General features: G+C 33.9%; 1 protein-coding gene across 6 annotated transcripts in view; it reads right to left on the bottom strand.

Annotated features, from left to right (window-relative positions):
• CNTN6 (contactin 6) overlaps positions 1-18,855 on the bottom strand; it is a 290,317-nt gene that overhangs the window by 25,486 nt on the left and 245,976 nt on the right. For all 6 annotated transcript variants that reach the window (XM_027121423.1, XM_027121426.1, XM_027121422.1 and 3 more), the window contains 2 exons: positions 16,980-17,107; positions 207-382 (listed from right to left, as the gene is read on the bottom strand). In XM_027121423.1, the coding sequence (XP_026977224.1) occupies positions 207-382; positions 16,980-17,107 (304 nt within the window). The remainder of the gene's footprint in view (positions 1-206; positions 383-16,979; positions 17,108-18,855) is intronic.

The raw sequence follows: 18,855 nt of genomic DNA, 5'->3' as shown, positions 1-18,855 counted from the left end.
CCACTTTATTATAATTGCATCCAGAACACAAGCATTTCTATGAAAGACATAAAACAAAATAACACAAAACAAAAACAGATGCAACTTCATAAACAGACAGTGACTATCCATGCAAATCAATATGGGGAGAATAATTATGAAAGATGTTGATTCATGTGAAAGACTTGATTCATTTTATTAAGCACTTAAAAATTTCAGCAACTTACTCCTCCAATCCTCTCAAAATGAGCCACTCCTTTTTTTAAGTCTATGACATCTCCATTGAAAGACCATAGAAATACAACTTCAATGGAGGGGTCATGGGACACCTGGCAGGGTAGGACTATACTCTCGCCAACTGTAACATCCATTTTGGAAGGTGGCACGGTAATAACAGTCCTCTCTGTTGAGAAAAAATATTATTATTATAAAAGCTTATCAAATGCTAGCATATGGCTATAAAATATATATTTTGAATGGTTTTGCCATTGTTTGAAATTATATAAATACAACATGAAGCTCTACTATACAATATGAAAAATTATATTCCCACTTTTCAAATATTTCTGCATTAATCAACGTAGCCTATTACTTGTAAGAAAATTCAAGACATACTTTCATTTATACTTAATATAAAAATAAGTAGCTCATAGAAAGCTGTGGACCTCAAAAGACAGCAGTCCCTACGTAGAGAATGCACCACACCATTTTTATTATTATTTTATTCTGAAACTCCAGCCACAATATTACAATCCACACAATGGTTACAGCTGTAAATATTCTATGTTAATTTCATATACTATGAGACAAATTGCATCCCTAAGATCATAACTACATTAGTTTATATTATATCGAGATTTATAATCATAAGCTTATATTTGAAAATGTGAATACAACATATTCTATTTCTGACATAGCAGTGATAAAAACTTTCTATTTTAGATAAAGGTGCAGCACGAATAGGAAAGAGGTAACTTTTTTCATCAAGATTTTACAATTTTAGAATTACACATCCATCATAAAAAAATTTCTCTCTAGAAATATGAGTCACAATATCAGCCCTTGCTCTACAAGTCATATCATGTCATTGACCCATTTCAAAGTATAATTCCAAACAGTGTTCCAGCTGGACTTGTGAGTCCTATATTTCTGTGGTTAAAAGAGACTCATAGTGATATCATTTTTTACTACATTTTTTATAACAAAATACATAGTTTTGATTTTAGAGGACTAAGAATTGACTAAGATGGCAACTCAGTAAGCACACACACCAAAAAAACCCTGGACATACATTTGGATTTAGATATGCACTATCTTACCAAAATAAAGTATGTTTTAAGGGATTTACATTTAAGAATTAGGGATTTTGGCAAATTATAGTGAAAGCAAGTATCATCCATAAAGAAGTTTCAAAACAAAATGAAATGAGGACCCTGGAAAATCTCTTTCTCTAAAGATCACTCATAAGATAAAGTTTTACCCTCTAGGACATAGGCTAAAAGCTTTACTTTCCTTCTGTCTTCTTTGTGCTGCTCAAGAAATCAGAGTAGCATTGAGGTTGAATTTATATGTTCGTATGGATGAGTGTGCCACTGTATTTTATCAATAGAATGTTTAAGTATTATTCCAACATTTTAAAATTTGTGATTGTTTCCTTAATAAACAAAAAGTAGGAAGTAATAATGTTGGGCTTTAAGGTACATATTGATAAAAGAGTCATGGAAAAATAAAAGCACATATTTTATTTCTGAATATAATGAAGAAAATCTAAATCTACATCAGATTGTATCTGTGTCTTCATATTTTAAAGATACTCTTTACCTTATTATATTAGACACGTGTACTTTTTATTCTAATTATTTCTGGGGAAAAGTTTAAAGAATGATTTTGTGGACTAAGTCCATTCTTAATTCCAAGCCGCCTTCAGACGTCTCCCACAAAGAAAGAATAAATACTAACCAGGGTTTCAATAACACATTTTAAGACTAGAGAATATTTTCCTTCTTGTAGTATCCTTGAAAAAAATATATCGCTAATATCTTATTTACACTTATGGGAGGATGAGTTGGCTAACTGGTTGTGCTGGTAGAGCAAAATTGCTGTGATTTAAAGTTTTGGATCATGCAGTTAAAATCATTTTCAAACATTAAAAATGAAAGCCTCTCCTTCCATTTATGGCACCACAAAGTGGCAACATTAGACAAATCATTCCCTATATACAGTTTGTCAGTAGTATAGTAATAATGACTAAAACGTCATGAATAAGAAGCATTTATAATTCATTATAATGTTTACATGTTCTCACTAGTTCATTCATTCATTAACTAATATTTATTGAGCAACTACCAAATTCCAGCTGTCTGCTAAGTATCGGAAATACAATGGAAGGAGAAGGAAAACAAAAAAAGCACCAAATAAAAATGATGTGGTGCTTGCCTTCACAGAGATTTAAGAATAAAATGAGAGGCTGATGTTAATCAAATCATACTCAGAAATACATAGTTACAAATGTGATAAATGCCATGTATTAGAAGTAAATGATTCTATTAAAATAGTGAATCCTGAGGGATCAGTTTATTGGGAAAGGGTTGCTATAGCTGACAGTAAAAGGCAAATAGGAGTTAGCTAAGTAAACATAATAGGCAGGGAGAAGTAACTTTATTCACTATGCAGGCAAGAGCATTTACAAAGAATCTGTGCAAAGAAGAAGAATGGTTTGTTGAGGCAAGGCAGCCATTTAGCTGGAAAGAAGTGTTGGAGAGTAAAACAGGAGTGGAACGTGGAGAATATGAAGCTTGGTGTTGGTGGTAGTCAGAATGTAAGCTTTAGATGTTTTTAGGGCCAGCTACATAGTTTTTGGGTCACAGTATGAAATAAAAATGCGGGGTGTTTTTCTTTGAAATTACTTTGCTTTAAAAATAATATATTACCGGGGCTTCCCTGGTGGCACAGTGGTTGAGAGTCTGTCTGCCGATGCAAGGGACAAAAAAAAATAATAATAATATATTACCTACAAAATGTAACAGGGTAATAATGATACATGAGTAACAACATAAACATACAAATTGCAAAAATATATTTTTGATTCAATTTTATATATACATTAAATAATACTTTATTAAAGTTATATCTTGATTGATCATAAGATTTTTCTCACTTTTCTATAAATTTATTAGGTCATCAGAATTTATGTTTTAGCAATTTTATTTTTAAGTGATTGACATCGGTTGCACGTGGCAAATGTAAAATCACAGATGCTTTTTGATATTTTTTTATTTTTGCAAAGATCTTTCTGTTGATGCAATTGTTATGGAACCATTGAGAGTATTTTATAGGCTGTGACAACATTGGAATAAATTTCTGATAAATTATTTTGAAATGTGAATCTTAGATCATCTAGAGCTGATGATTCTCAAGGAACAGTCTTTTCTAGAAAGATTTATCTCTTCATACAAATCCATTCTGTTTAAGTCTGAATTGAGATGTAAATTTAAACAATGGAACTGTTACATTCTTCGGACATATCCTGTAACTTGTGGAGGTTTCACGAGAAACTGAAAGTGGCTTAATGGTTTGTGTGTAATCCAAAACGCCTGTTTATGCATTCTACTGCTGTATCTTTTTTTTTTTTTTTTTTTTGCGGTACGCTGGCCTCTCCCTCTTGTGGCCTCTCCCGTTGCGGAGCACAGGCTCCAGTCGCGCAGGCTCAGCGGCCATGGCTCACGGGCCCAGCCGCTCCGCGGCATGTGGGATCTTCCCGGACCAGGGCACGAACCCGTGTCCCCTGAATCGGCAGGCGGACTCTCAACCACTGCGCCACCAGGGAAGCCCCTGTTAATTTTTTTTAATATAGGAAAACTGGTTTATTGTTATGTTGAAAAGATCCCCTTGTCATTTAAAAATACATTCTGAAATATTTATAGAAGAAATTATGATGTTTATGATTTGCCTCAAGATATTTGAGGTGGATGTTGGGGAAGTAGGTGAGGGTATAGGTGAAACAAAGTTGGATATGAGTTGATGATTATCAACCCTGATTGATGAGTACATAGGTGTTCCTGGTACTGTTTTCTCTACTTTTCTGTGTGTTTCTAATTTTCAATAATAATAAAAGAAAGACATAAAGGAAATGATGGGGGTAGTGAATATTTATATACAGAATAGGGAGACATCTTTTCCATTCAGCTTCTAGTGTGAAGAGGACCGACCACTTTTTGAAGGTTATTCTAAGTTTGAATGACATGCGTTAATGGAGAGTTCATAAAATTACAGAATTTTAATATTTACTCTTTTCAGTCTGTTTCAGTGAGATTCAGATCATACGAAAACAGCTTGATCTAACAATCCTATCCTTAAGAAGTACAAGGAAAGGCTTAATAAAATATATAATGCTTTTGATGAATAGCCTTACTCAGATTCACCTTGTCAGAATAGACAATGATATTTCCAGAACCCATCTTTAGTTAAGAGCACCTCAGGAGACATGAAAACTAGTAACAAAGTTTCTCTCAGAACTGTTAAGCATGATTTCTTTAAACATAAGTGTGCCTTGTTCCCTGTATCAATGGCCAAACACTCTATTACATATCATGATCCCCAGCTACATTTTTACAAGCCAGGGATGGCAATCCATCATGTAATTAGTCTTTCCTGAGCATCCAGAAAATATTACTTTTGGTCACTTTTTGTTTGTTTCTTTTGTACTTTTAACTCAGTTGAAGTCTCCATCTGTGAGTGATAATCTTTCACGGTCATTGTTCAGAATAATAACTGCTCAGGTGGTTCTGAATTATCAACTCCTCTCAAAAGATTGACGAATGTTAAGAAAAATCATCAAATCTTTCTCCCTCTGTACAACATGTGATTCTGCCTTCATTTGTCTATGACATTATTGGAAATGTTATTAAGATACTGATATAAAGGAAACTAGTGTATAAATAGCACTTAAAACAGGTGATGAAAGTCTCTGATATTTTCTCTCATTAGTTAACTTGTGGAGACTAGAAATAAAAACTTCTAAAATTTGGTCCTCTTCCTAATTCCTCAGAATCTCAAATTAGCCTCGTATCAACATATTAACTCTTCCCATTGCTTTTAATTTCTTCTTCAACCTGTGACCACATTACTTCTGTTTATAGGAGTTTCATTAGTATTTCTTTTAGTGCAGATTTGAGTGATAGGTTCTCCGAGGTTTTGTTTGGTGAAAGCATCTCTGTTTTGTCCTCATTTGAGAGGATATTTTGCTGGGAGTAGAATTTTATTGGTATTGTCTTTCAGACCATTAAAAATGTCATTCCACTGTCTTCTTGATTCCCTTAATTCTGTTGTTATGTCAACTGTCATTGTCATTGTTATTCTTTTGAAGATAATGTGTTTTTTTTTTAATTGGGATGATTTTTCTTTCCTTTGTTTTCACTACTATGTGCTTATTTAAACTTTCCTTTGTGTTTATCCTAATTAAGGCTCATATGATTTCCTGAATAGATGGTTGATGTCATTTTCAGTTTTTCTGAGCTCTCTGGAACATCTTTCTTCAAACTGGCCATCCCACATCCCTTCTCTGCCCCTTTGGGAACCACAATTTCATGTATGTTAGACCTATTCACCATCGACAATATATTCTTTGTGTTCTTTTTTGTCTTTCCTATTGCATTTCCTCTCCATATTGGATATCTTGTATTCACATATCTTCCTCTTTACTAATCTTCTTCTCTACCATATCTAATCTGCTGTTAAGTCAGTCTATTTTGTTCTTAATTTTAGCCTTTGTATTTTTCACTTCTAGAACTTCCAACTGATGTTTAATACATGCCATTTCTCTTCTGAAATTCTCCATCTTGTCATCTTTTAAAAAAACATACTAATCACAATTATTTTAAAACCCTTGTGTGATAGCTTCTATCAGCCGTGACTTGTTGCTGTTATCTGATATTTCCCTGGGTTTTGCTCATTTGGTCCTGGCTCCAGCTATTCTTGGTAACATTTTATGAAATGTCAGGCACTGTGGCTCAAAATGTAAATATTTTCATTTTGTTGTATTTTTCCCAAGAAGACTTAGTTTTTAAGCAGGCAATTGAAAAAGAGCAGAATCTAGTCAGGAATTGATACAAATTGAGTCTGAAGTCATTGATTTTAAGTCCTGGACAATTTTGCTCTGCTTTTATTACTAAGGGCATAATCCCTGAGGTGTCTTGATTCCAGATTGAATTGTTTAGCTGGCCTCATTCTAATTGGTTGATTATGAGCCCCACTTTTTTCTTTCTGGCACTGTGAGAACACCAAAATTTCTGCTTGAGATTTTTATTTTTAAAATATTTTTACATTATTTGTGATTGATATTGGTACGATGTTTGTGTGATAAATTCTACTTCAACTAGTCAGGACAGAAGTTTCGCCAATATTATTAACTTTTTTAATAGATTATGTGTAGGGTTGGAAATATTTAGGCCATTCATCAGTAGCTTTTTAGATAATAGCTTGAACAGTATGATACTTAATGTCATTTGGAAAAAGAAGTGAGCACTACTTTGGACAGATGTAGAAACCCTTAACATAAAAATATACTAATTGTTTATTCAGTATTTTATTCAAAACCATTTAATTAGTATTGAACCCTTACTTTCTTCCAGGTGTACATCAGTGTGAATACTGAGCAAATAAAACAACACCAAACTGAGGAGCCTTTAGAGGGTTTGCATAACAGAGGCAAAAAACTCATCTACAATTTAATAGGAACACTCAAGCTTCTAGAAGGGAGACAAAGATGGAATTGAGGCCCATACTTTTGAGGCTATGGGTGAGTCTCTTAATTTCAATATTGTTATCATTTTGGGCCGGATTATATTTTGTCGCATGTATGTGTAAGTGGAATTCAGAGTGAGGTCGGGAGGCTGTTCTGTGCATTATAGGATATTTGGCAGCATCTTTGGCCTCTACCTACTAGATGTTAGTAGATCCTTCAGTTGTGACAGCGAGAAATATCCCTACACATTGCCCTATGTCCCCTAGGAGGCAAAATAAACTTAGTTGGGTATCTCTGTGCTAGAGACACACTTTGGGAAAGTGACAGTAATGGTTTAAACTAATGTTTGGTCATTGAAGTTATGGGACCTGGTTAGATTCTTTACATATCTTGATGCTGAGTCCATTTGTTGGACAATGGGATATGGGGTTTGAAAGAAGGAAAAGAGTGAAAATGGCTACAAGGATTTGGCTTGAGCAAGTGTCGGTGTAGGCTGTCATTAATATAGTGGGGATTTACTGTGGCAGAAGCAGGTTCTGGGAGTGAGAGTTAGGAGGTTAGTGTTATGATATAGTAAATTGGTAAGTGAAGATAAATTGGCAGTTGGATTTTGGATTAAGATAGATAATTAAGCTGGGTTATCATTTTGGGAATTAGCTTGTAGATTTTAATTCAAGGACAGTTCCCTGTGATATTCCAAATTTAGGAAATTGGTAAGATTCAGAGGAACTAGAAAAGGAAATTGAAAAGGAATGACTCAAGATGTTAAAGGAAAACCTGAAAAATGCTATGTCCTGGTAGCCAAGTGAGAAATGTGTATCAAGAACTGTGTGATCAGTAGTCTGATACTTTAAGTAAGATGACTGAGAACTGACCGCTGGATAAAACAGTGTGGAGGCTACTAGTCACCTTGTTAAGAACAGTATTGATGAAATGGTAGGAAAATAGCCTGGTTGCATGGATTCAAAACAGAATTGACCAGAAAGATTGAAAAAAGCAAGCTCGTATAGACAACGTTTTAAAAGAGGTTTGATATAAAGGAGAAAAGTCAAATATGGCAGTAGCCGGAGGGGAAGTAAGGTCAGAAAATGACAGCTTTTTAATGATGGGAGTAACAGTATGCAAGTACAATGGTGGGAGTGATGCATTAGAGGGGATAATAGAGATGAAAAAGACAAGTGAGGGAGAGGGAGGGGGTAAGGAGAGAGAGAGAGAGAGAGAGAGAGAGAATGTCCCTGAATGTGAGAGGGAATCATATCTAGTGTACAAGTGGAAGATTTGAGTCCATGACCCATAATCTCGCAAACTGTGCTTTCTAGATTACTTGACAAATTTTGTTAAGCAAAAAATAGCTAAATCTTGACTTCTTCTAAATATTAGCAGAGAAAAATAGTATCACAATAAAAAATAGGATGTACAACATCCTGGCGATGATAATTGATTACATAGTATTTACTTCAAGTTCTTTATAAACATCTAAAAAATGATGCCAAAAGAATTTTTTTTTCTAAGACATTAATCCACCAAAACAGAGATGAAAAGGGGAGACAAAATTTGAGGAACTGGAATGAAGTTGAATGACTTCTAACTGACTTACTGTAAAGGTCAGTCATAGGCTGGCAGTGGGAAGGCTGAGGACAAAACTTATTTAGCATGTCTTTATGAATTAATTCATTTTGGAATTTATGAATAGGATGCTATTTGGTCTCAAGAGTGTTTTCCCATCTCAGAAGAAGACCAGCAAATTACTTTCCTGAGAGGATATGCATCAGAGGTCTCTGAACTTCTGGTCACCAAGCAGTTAAGGGTGGGGGGCTTCTACTCAAAATAGTGGAATCAAGGAAACATGTACAGGGTGAGGGCTGAGATCCATGTGTTGTAACCTTCTGAGGGTGCTGTCGGCTGGGCTTTTGCTCTCCAGGCAGGAAACCTGGGTGGGAGGTGAGGGACATTTTCCTAGGGATCTGATGAGCCTACAAGAAAAGATCCAAATATAGTGACCTTAGAGTTTTCCAAGGAAATATCTTGGCCAGATCATCTAAATGTGAAGTCCAGTCATTCAAAAATCCCCACACTAGATCAGAGCTTTCTGTAAGACTTTTAGTGACCCACTCTTAAATATGAGCAGACAACAGATGCACAAAGTATCTTTGTACACCTCTTAATAAAGGATAGGGATTAAAACAAAGAAAGAGAAGAAAGTAGTTTGGGACAACAGAGACTATGCATAAAAAATAAACTAGAAAAACTACAAGCAATATTTTCAGAGGAAGGGGGAGAAAAAGAGCGAGGCCAGAAAATAAAAGGACACTTAGAAATTCTTTCAAAATAGCAAAAACAAAAATACAATAGAAAGTCTGGAAGATAAAGTTGAGAAAATCTCCTAGAAGATAGAGCAACAAAGCTATAAAATGGATATGAGGAGAGAGAAACAAACAAAAGTATATATGTGTGTGTGTGTGTGTGTGTGTGTGTGTGTGTGTGTGTATATAAATCATGAGCATGTATATAAATTATATATATCTAAATATATATATAATTATATAAAATACAATATTATATACATAGATAGGTAAATAGTTACATACATACATACATACACACACGCATAAACTTGAATACCAGTTTAGGAAATCTTTTAAATAATAGGGATTTCAGAAAAAGAAATGGAGTAAATTATTAAATTATTTGGGAAGATATTCCAGGACCAAGAACTACGAGTTTCCAGGATGACAAAGTACACCAAATGCCCTGTAAAAAGGTTGAAAATAAATTTACACCATGGCACATCATCATGTAATTGTGGGACACTGGGAAAAACAGACTTCTAGAGAGAGAGAGAGAGAAAAGATGTCACAAACAATAGGTCAGAAATCAAAATGGCTTCAGCTTTTAGAGCAGAGTAACATCTCCAAATTTATGAAGAATCCTGATTTCCAGTCCAGAATTCTGTTTCCAACTAAACCATCAATCAAATGTAATCATAGTGTAAAGACATTTTCAAACAAGAAAGATCTCAAAAACATTGCATTTTTCTTAAATTGGTTCTCAGAAATCCATAGGAAGATGCAGTTTACCCAAATGAGGAAGTATGTCAAGAGAAAGGTATGGTGCTTAGGAAACCAGGCTTCCCATCACAAAGGTAGATTGATATTAAAGGAAGAAAGTTGAGATAGAACTGAGGGATGAATTGTTGCCAGGTCCGTAGAAAACTAAGCAAACAAACAAGAAAATTACTAACTCTAGGAAAAGCAAGCACAGGAAAATCAAAGCTAGTATTCTGAAATAAACCCTGTAGAGAAAACAAACAAACGAGGAAATCAGTGTGATAGAGTCTTTAATTCCCCACCTCTGGCAAGCAAGAAATGGAGGAGTTTTTAATCTTTATTAATACATTTTTCCTCTTTGTACATATACTTGCAGTAGGCTAGGTTGTTGTATATCCACTAAAATCTACATGCAGTACTTGGTATTTATATTATATTCCACCATAGGCAGAGCATGATTTAATTCCAATTTACAAAGTAACCATGGTCAGTATATTACAGTTTCTCTGCAGTTACCATAACCCATTTATCTTCCACTTCAATATTTAAATGATTTAGAACAAATATTAAAAGACTACCCTGAGCCCCAGAGTAAAAGAAACAAATGAAGAATTGTCTGGAGAAAGTAATTGTCTAAAATTTGAGTTGTCTAAATGAGAAAACAAGTCTAAGTATCAGGCAAGGTAACACTGAAAAATTCCCTAGCAAGTAATAGTGTAAAATGTAAACACAGATCTTCTATATTAACAAGTAATCAAAACCGAGCCTGACATCTATTTAAAAAGCGCATGCACTGTAGATTCTGCTTAATGAATTAAATATGCCAACTACTCACTTTCAAAGCAGTAATACATAATAGGCAATGACTATTTATGGGATCATATTTATATTTCCTATAAATAGATAGCATTCGCTCAGTCCTCCAACTGTAACTTTATGCTGGGTTGTAGTAAAACATCAGGTTGAAGTGTTCTGTAGTTTTAAAAGGGATGGAATGAGGAAATTTTACTTTGCTTGCCTACAGGACCTAATAGAAAATGTTTTCTTCTGAACATTTATGTTGGGATAAGGGTAGATGAAACGAGAGAATCAAATCCAGAAGAGGAGAATCAGAGTCAATCAATTCATTTGATTATTTTTCCCCTCTACACCCCTTTGCCCCCCTCCTACCCCATTCCTTTTTTTGGCTTGAAAGAATTTGCTAATAACTGTTTCCTTGAGTGTTCAGGATCCACAGACCTAAAACAGAGCTTGCATCTGAGGGGTTTTTTTTCTTAATGTTGTAATGACACACATTTTTCCTAAAAAAATGTCACTAGAGCTTGAGTGACCACTGTGCTGGTTTAGAAATAGAATGCCTAAGTAACAGAGGAGTCTGATCACTTCTTTTAGCTTCAGACTGGAATCAAGAAAAAAATTACAGAACTTCCAATTCCTAACCCAATACTCAGGGCACAAGTGTGTACAAGTTTGGGAAGGAAACTGAAGATAAAGATATTTATAATTCAAGATTTTTTTTTTTTTTTTTACTACACAGATTAAACCTACTGTTGGTCAAATTTTGTTTAGTTTTGTTCATTTTTAATAAAAACAGAAGGTTGACAGCTAGTGATTTAAGCTGAGTGAGAGAAGCCAGATGCCAGAGAGTATATTCTGTATGATTGCATTTGTATGAAATCTATGGCAGAAAAAAATCATAACAGTACTTGCTTCTAGGACTGGGGTGGGGGTAGGGATTGATTAAGAAGGAGCATGAGAGAAATTCTATAGGATGATGGTAATGTATCTTGGTAGAGTTAGGGGTTACGCAGGTGTACGCCTTTGCCAACTTTCAGCAAATGTACACTTAAGACATGTATTTCATTATATATGTAAAGCTTACCTCAAATGATAAAGATGTAAACAAATATTGAACTCTATTTAACAAAGGAAAACTGAAGTATTTAGGGGGAAGTACTAATATCTGCAAGTTACTATAGTTTTATTTTCTTTGAACTTTAAACAATGTCATGTAAAAGTGTCTCATGTAAGTATTATTACATAAATTTACTAGAAGGGGAAAAGGAAGGGAAAAAAGAGTTCTGCCACTTAATAACAAGGGAACTTGGCAAGTACTTTCAGATGTCTATGCCTTAATCTCTAATGATCATCTGTTTCAAAGTGTTGTTCGGAGGGTTCAGTGAGATGATATACATAAAGCAGCTATAACAGTGCCTGGAGCAGAGTATGTATATTTAATAGAGTGTAATTAATGATAATAATAAAGAATACAACATCAAACAGCAAAAACAAACTCTTTAGGATTTCGTGCTAGTTAGTAATTGAACTAGTTAATCTAATTTCAAAGTTTCTGCTTTTCATCTCTTTAAGAAGTGGTATGTACTCATCTGTCTGGCCTCTTTATTTGGTATAAAGCACAAGCTATACACCCCCTATTTTTGTTAAGAATAAATAAAACAAAGCAAAATTTTAACCAATAATAGGTTCAATGATAATTTTCTTGCATAATAAAAAAGTGCAGACTTATAATTCATTAATTATAATTAATATATAACATGCTTTACATTATATATTGTATAATATATATTTAAAAGAAAAAAGGCTGCTTATTAACATGCCTGGAAATTTCATCTGAGTGATGTGTGCTACATTTTAAAAAGACTATGAATTAAATTGTTATGAAGATAAAATAATATTGATATTATTGTGTTTGCTTACATGAAAGCTTTTTGTTTGTTTTCTCCTTTATACTTGAAGAGATTATGGAATTCAGGTCTCAAGAACTCAGCGTTATTTTCAATACTGGAGGGGGGAAGAAAATTTCATTTCTAGACAGTATAAAAATTCACTATATATTTTTTCACCTTAAGAATACTTCCATTAATAATTTTTAAATCAATGCCTTCTTTCTATTAAATGTTTTAATTCATTCTTGTAGAAAATTGGAATGTAGAATTAAATATTTGAGGAAAGGTATTAGCAGTACTGGGAGACTTCAACCACTACAAAAAGATGGATGTATTCCATTGTGTCTTGTCATTTCTGTGAAATTGTATTTTTGGTGTACTCAGTGAAGCTGGGCTTCTGGATACAGCTGGGCTCAACACCTCAAATCTTTTAAACTGCAGTGTAAAGCCACAAAGCCTCCAATTATCTACCTATCTCAATATTTTTCTTAGTAAATGTAGAACCATATTAGTGAACACCCTCATTCTGCTGGAGAAAATGGATAGGCCACTCTCCATGCTGATAAAATAAAGACTTCTATCACAAAGAATAAACAACTAAATGAGCAGCAATAAACTTAATTTGCACATTAGATATGCTTTTCCAAGTTCCGACATTTCAGTTGAAAATAATGCTGAAGCAATGAGGCCTATAATTGGACATCCAAAACTTCTCCAGTGGGGAAACGAAAACAAATGTTGCCTGCAAACAAGATCATTTTTATAGCCTGCTGTTACTCTGCTTTTTAATAATTTTCCAAATGCCAGATCAAATAATTTCCCCTTTTATGTGATTTTCATATACCTCTTAGCGTATGTACACATTGTAATTTTACTAAGTCCCCACAAATGAAAACATTTAAACTCTCTTTCCTTTCCATTCTCTGTCTGTGCCTATGGAACATGTCCTCAAATTACACTGGGCATCTGCTGGGGCTCTGGTAAGGCTGGTGCTAATTGCACTCCCTGTGTTGAATAACAAATTGCTTTATCCTGTCGCATGGTGGAACAGAAATTTCCAACATACAGTGCAGATAACTTCAGAATCCTCTTGACACAGATAAGCCATATCAGCTAAAAACTAAGCTGGAAAATATCTTAGTTCTGTAACTATTATCTTTTTACATGTTATCTAACAACAACATTTTTTGCATGACTGAGGCAGATAAGTAAATTCAAAGAAAGATGATTGTTTTATCAGCTTTACTGAAATTTCTCATTTGCTCCTTACCACCCTATTACCAGAAAGGTCACTGTAAGATTTTGATTTGAGAAATAAAATTATATTTGACTGTATAATGACAATCAGATGAACATTATAGACAAGAAAATGCAAACATACACACACACACAGGTGCACACACACATATACATACATACACAGAGAAGTATTAAATCGTCTTAACAAACAGCCAAATGGCTACACTCTTAATAGTCAAGAAAATATTTGAATCAATGCATAGTATTATGATTCCTTCTCACATTAAAGCTTCAAATTTGTAGGTTGTAAAATAATAATTTTGGCAGTGATATCTTCAACATTCCCACATGAAAGGGAATTAGAGATAGCAGTCTAGTTAAGAAGCTATGCTAATGATAGACTTATCTTAGAACTGTATTTGTGTAAAAATCCCACAGTTTAATAAAGATTATACATTACAGATCAGTAATAAAGCAAAGTTTCTAAAGATGCTTTTATCCATACTGTACACATTTTGTGTTTATATAGTTTTTTTTAAATGTATGTGTTATTATGTATATGTTTATTTATATTGCATATGATGGTTACTGTCAATGGCAAAGAAGCAAGAAATCCCCAAATCCCTTTAAAATGGCACGTGGATATTTCATGAAGGTTAAAAATAACAAACACAATTTCCTTCCCATTATTAGATATAAATGAGTGAAAATAACTTGATATTCATGCATATTGACATAAGCCCTTTTTGCATATGTAAATCATCCTCTGGTATTATGCTGAAAATACCAGAACAGTGAGTTCTCTGCATGAAGTCTTTCAGATTTTCATGTATTTTCATATTTGTCCCCCCTTTCAGAGTGTGGGTTTCTCTATGTATTAGAATTATGTAACTACAAACCGTAAAATTGGGCAAGTGAAAGCATTTACAAGTTTGTTATTTGCCTTTGATGTTCTTTATTGTGAAGTATTCTAACAAGCGTAAACCCTGAAAAATTGAAAACTTTCAGATTTTAGAGCAAGGAAGTCAGGATGGAAATTATCTCTGAGAACTAAGGGGAATGAGGTGAGATCCTTTCACTCAATCAATAAATATTTATTGAACACATACAGTTCCCAGGACTGTACTAGAATTTGTGATGTCCCTGCCTTCTTTATGCTTCTTTTCTAGAGGAAGGGAAATAAATATAGGGAAAAAAATACATGTAAATAAGTGAATTATATCCTTTGTAAGAAGATGAAATGTACCACAGAAGAAGAAAGAGTAGGAAAGATAAAGTTGACCAGGAATGTAGATTGAGATAATTTTGTTTCAATAGCTCCAGCAAAAAAACACTAGAAATAAGCAAAAATATATCAGTTTTTTAACTGAGCAATCTTAGTTATTTTCTTACTCATAGACAGAGTGGAGTGCCTGAGGATTATGGTGTGTTTTATGGAATATCCCAAAATACATATCAACTTAATTCTATCTTAAGAATTAGGAACCTATTTAGTAAGAAACATGGCTATGTTTCACCTCTACAATATCCAAATTCCATAATTAGAGCTAAGTTAGTAGCTGCTCCTGAGTTTCTCACATTTATGTGAGTCTTCTCCTTTTACTTTTCTTCCATTAATTAGTAATTGACAGCATTAAGACAGCATTTAGCTAAAGGCTAAAGAAACATTTGAGGAAAAAAAACTATCCATTTAGCTCAATCTATTAACTTTTTCTCTTAGTCTCTGGGGTGAAAGCATCCCCATCATTGTATTTTAGCAGGAAAATTTTTGGTCCTACTCACCCATCACCAGTATTCTACCAAAACTTTCTTTGAGAAACTACGTTTCCACTACTAATGTCTTCATCCTTAAAATTTCATATTTTAACTCCTCCTGGATTTCTCCATACCTGTAAGAATTAACTGCAATGCCTTTTTATCCTCTACCATATTTTAATCTTCTGCTGTAATAAAAATGAGTGCATACCACCTGTAGTTTCTTAATTTGAAATAAGGTAATCTCCTCTGTTTTTCTTCCTTAATGGACATGTTAGTTCTTCAGACATAAAGCATTCACACTCTTCAGTACATGAGTATTGCCAAAACTTTGCTGGAGAAATTCCCTATTATTAAATATAGCTACAGTACATTCCTTGAAACATTAAGTCCATACCTGTCTTAAAAACCTGATGACAATACAATCTTAAAGAAGTGAAGTTTTTCAAATTATGCTACACTGGTTGAATTTTGATACAAGTTCTATCATTTACATTTCCCCTGAGTGTTTCAGACAATTGTTGGCATAATATAATAGGCTTGAGATAAAGTTGGAAGAAATATCTTCCAGGGATAAAGATGAGTGTTTATTTTCCTTGAGACATTTTAAAGGATAGTTGAAGTATAGCAGCTAACTACTTTTTATTGTATTTATTCATTTTTAATAGAAATGATGATAAAGTATCAATTGCTGAATTTAATCATTTGGGCTTAAGTAGCTGCTCAAACTTGTCTTTCAAGACAGTCATTTTTGTCATCCAGGAGGCAATAAAATGATAAAAGTGACCTGGCTCCCCCTAAACAGACTAGTTTTATGAGCTGAGCTTCAATAAAGTAGCAAAGATGGGGAGTAGATGCATCTAATGCTAATTATGTCCCTTGGTGATATATGTAGTTACATTCGGATTGATACTAGTTTAAAAGTCTCAAGACTAAGGTATGTACTTTTACCATCTGAAGTTGTGTGAGCGTATGTGTTTACTGTGATGGGAATCTAATAATAACTCAAATGGACACTAATGTTTTAATATTTTTTCTTTGCAAAGAACTGCTTATTAAGGTGAATCTAAGAGAGTCTGCATTTCACTAATTATGTACTTAGAGTTATAGAAAGAAATGAACTGATTATGCACTGGGCAGCCTTACATCCAGGTAAAAATTTTACACAAAATGAGTTTCTGAAGGAAACTTCACAAAAAAAATATTACCCACTGACGTCAACAAAATGTCCATGGCTTCCCCACACTGAGGCATCTGTGGAAATCCAAAATTTTTAGTTCAAGTTTTAGTTTTGTCTAATTACCCGCTGGACAGCTTTTCAACTGCCAAGGTATTCACATCTACCATGTTATTCCACTGGCAAAGTGAGCATGCTATTAATGAATATGGGAACACAACTCTTAAATAAAATGTGAAATCAAACATTTCACATATACAATATGATAATACAGGGTTGACACTGTGATAGAGGTCATGATATGCATACATATCTCCAATGTTCATCAAGCACAAATGAAGACAGTAAAATACCTTTTACAACTAGGCTGCCAGTGTTCTTGGCAACACCAAACTGATTTGTAGCTATGCAAGTGTATGATCCGGCATCCAACCTGGTAACGTTATGTATCTTGAGGCTGCCATCCTTCAGGATAAACACTCTAAAAAGAAAATGTATAATTAACATAAGTAAGGCTCGTTAAAACTGGTAAGTCTTAACCACCTATTTTCATTTTAAAGCATTACTGAAACCATGGGTGCATTTGTTAATATGAATGTATTCCTTTCCTATTATCCTGCTTTTAATTGTGAGCAATCTGCGAATCCACATATTAGAATAAATGACATTTGCTTTTATTCTGACACAGTACTGATAATTATTTTGCTGTAACTTGAATTATCATTGCTGATTTCAATGCACATTAAAAATCAAATGAGTGCTTTGTGCTACAATGCCCATTTGCTTGATTAATAACAAACACAACTAGTTACTATGCATTTTGAAAAATCAACTCTGGTGAAAACCAAACTTGGCGTTAGAGAAACGCAAGCCAATTTTCACATTGTTTACTCTGCAGCTTTATAGACCAGTTTTTATTCAGGACTTTCAGCTACCAAACAACAGGGTTTTCAACCATGACAATATTTGCTTGTGCTAGTGAGTTGAAGGAACCATCCATGGGGTTCCATAGCCAGAGGGCTCAGGCCATCTTGTTACGTGGCCTGTCCCGTTAAAAAGAGGAAGAGAGAAGTAAAAAGAATGAAGGCTTCAAGAATCAGACTGAATTTAAGAAGTTCCAATCTTTCAAAAACTGATTCATATGAAATTTTCTGTGAAACTCAGAAATAGTCAAAAGCAAACATCAGAGCACTGTCGTAAACAAGGGAACCCCTAAGATTGGTTTCTTGACAAAATCATCATCAAATGTTTTAGTAAGGAGACAAAAAATGAAAAACAAAACAAAACAAAACCATGTGCCCGATTTTATGTCTTATAAATTTAATTAACGACCTTTTAAAAACACAGCTCTAAAAACACTAGTGGGTAGTCAGAGTTGCAGAAAAATAAGCAGTGAAAACTCATTTGTAATGACAATGGTTTTAAAGGAATGAAAGGAAAGAGAGTTGGCATGCATGTCACATCCATTAACAATAACAAAACAGTATTTCTTTCATTGCAAACATATCATTGTTTCTAATATGTGTATTACAGGAAATGTAGCTAATATAATTAATTACTCAATTTGAAACACAGAGAACATCAGCCAAGTACAATTTGTGTGAAACCAGCTTATGATGTTGGGTTTATTATCAGTGACAAGTTCCATATTCTGTTGTCAAGTGAGTGGAAGGGGCCACATCTGGGTTTAGAATGTTCCATGGCACATAATCAGATTTCTTTTAAGTCATTTTCTTGGAGTATTCCCGAACAGTGAACATTTGACATCTTATTTAATTTCTGAAATGTCTAGATTTCTTGATCCCTGTTTATACTAACAATCGAATCATACCGCTATTGACACAGTAACAAAGCTGTTCCAGTATGCAGCAAACTTCTGGCCAAAAACAATTCTTCACCTGACTCAGTTAGAAGAGGTCGATATGAGAAACATTTGGGTACATCACTTACCTCTAGAATTTAGGAATAACTAAGAATTTTAAGCAACAGAGAAACATTAAATTTTGGCAAAAAAACATTTTAAATGTTAAAGAAATATGTATCTGCTGATAGCTAAAGGCCATCAGACAAACTTCCCAGCTAGTAATGCCAATGTTTATATGTCATAATTTTTCACTTAGCTTTCCGAAAAGGACAATTCATGTAAACTGTGGTTTAATATTACCCTAAGTCCACCACCCTTTTCAGGCTCATTGTGTATGTTCAGTAATGTTTGTTAAATTGAACTGA

Source organism: Aethalodelphis obliquidens, unplaced genomic scaffold (assembly GCF_003676395.1).
Source record: "Aethalodelphis obliquidens isolate GAN/ISIS:26980383/991018 unplaced genomic scaffold, ASM367639v1 scaffold22, whole genome shotgun sequence".
Lineage (NCBI taxonomy): Eukaryota > Metazoa > Chordata > Mammalia > Artiodactyla > Delphinidae > Aethalodelphis > Aethalodelphis obliquidens.
The sequence above is the reverse complement of the archived record's forward strand: the minus strand, read 5'-3'. Positions and strand labels throughout refer to the sequence as shown.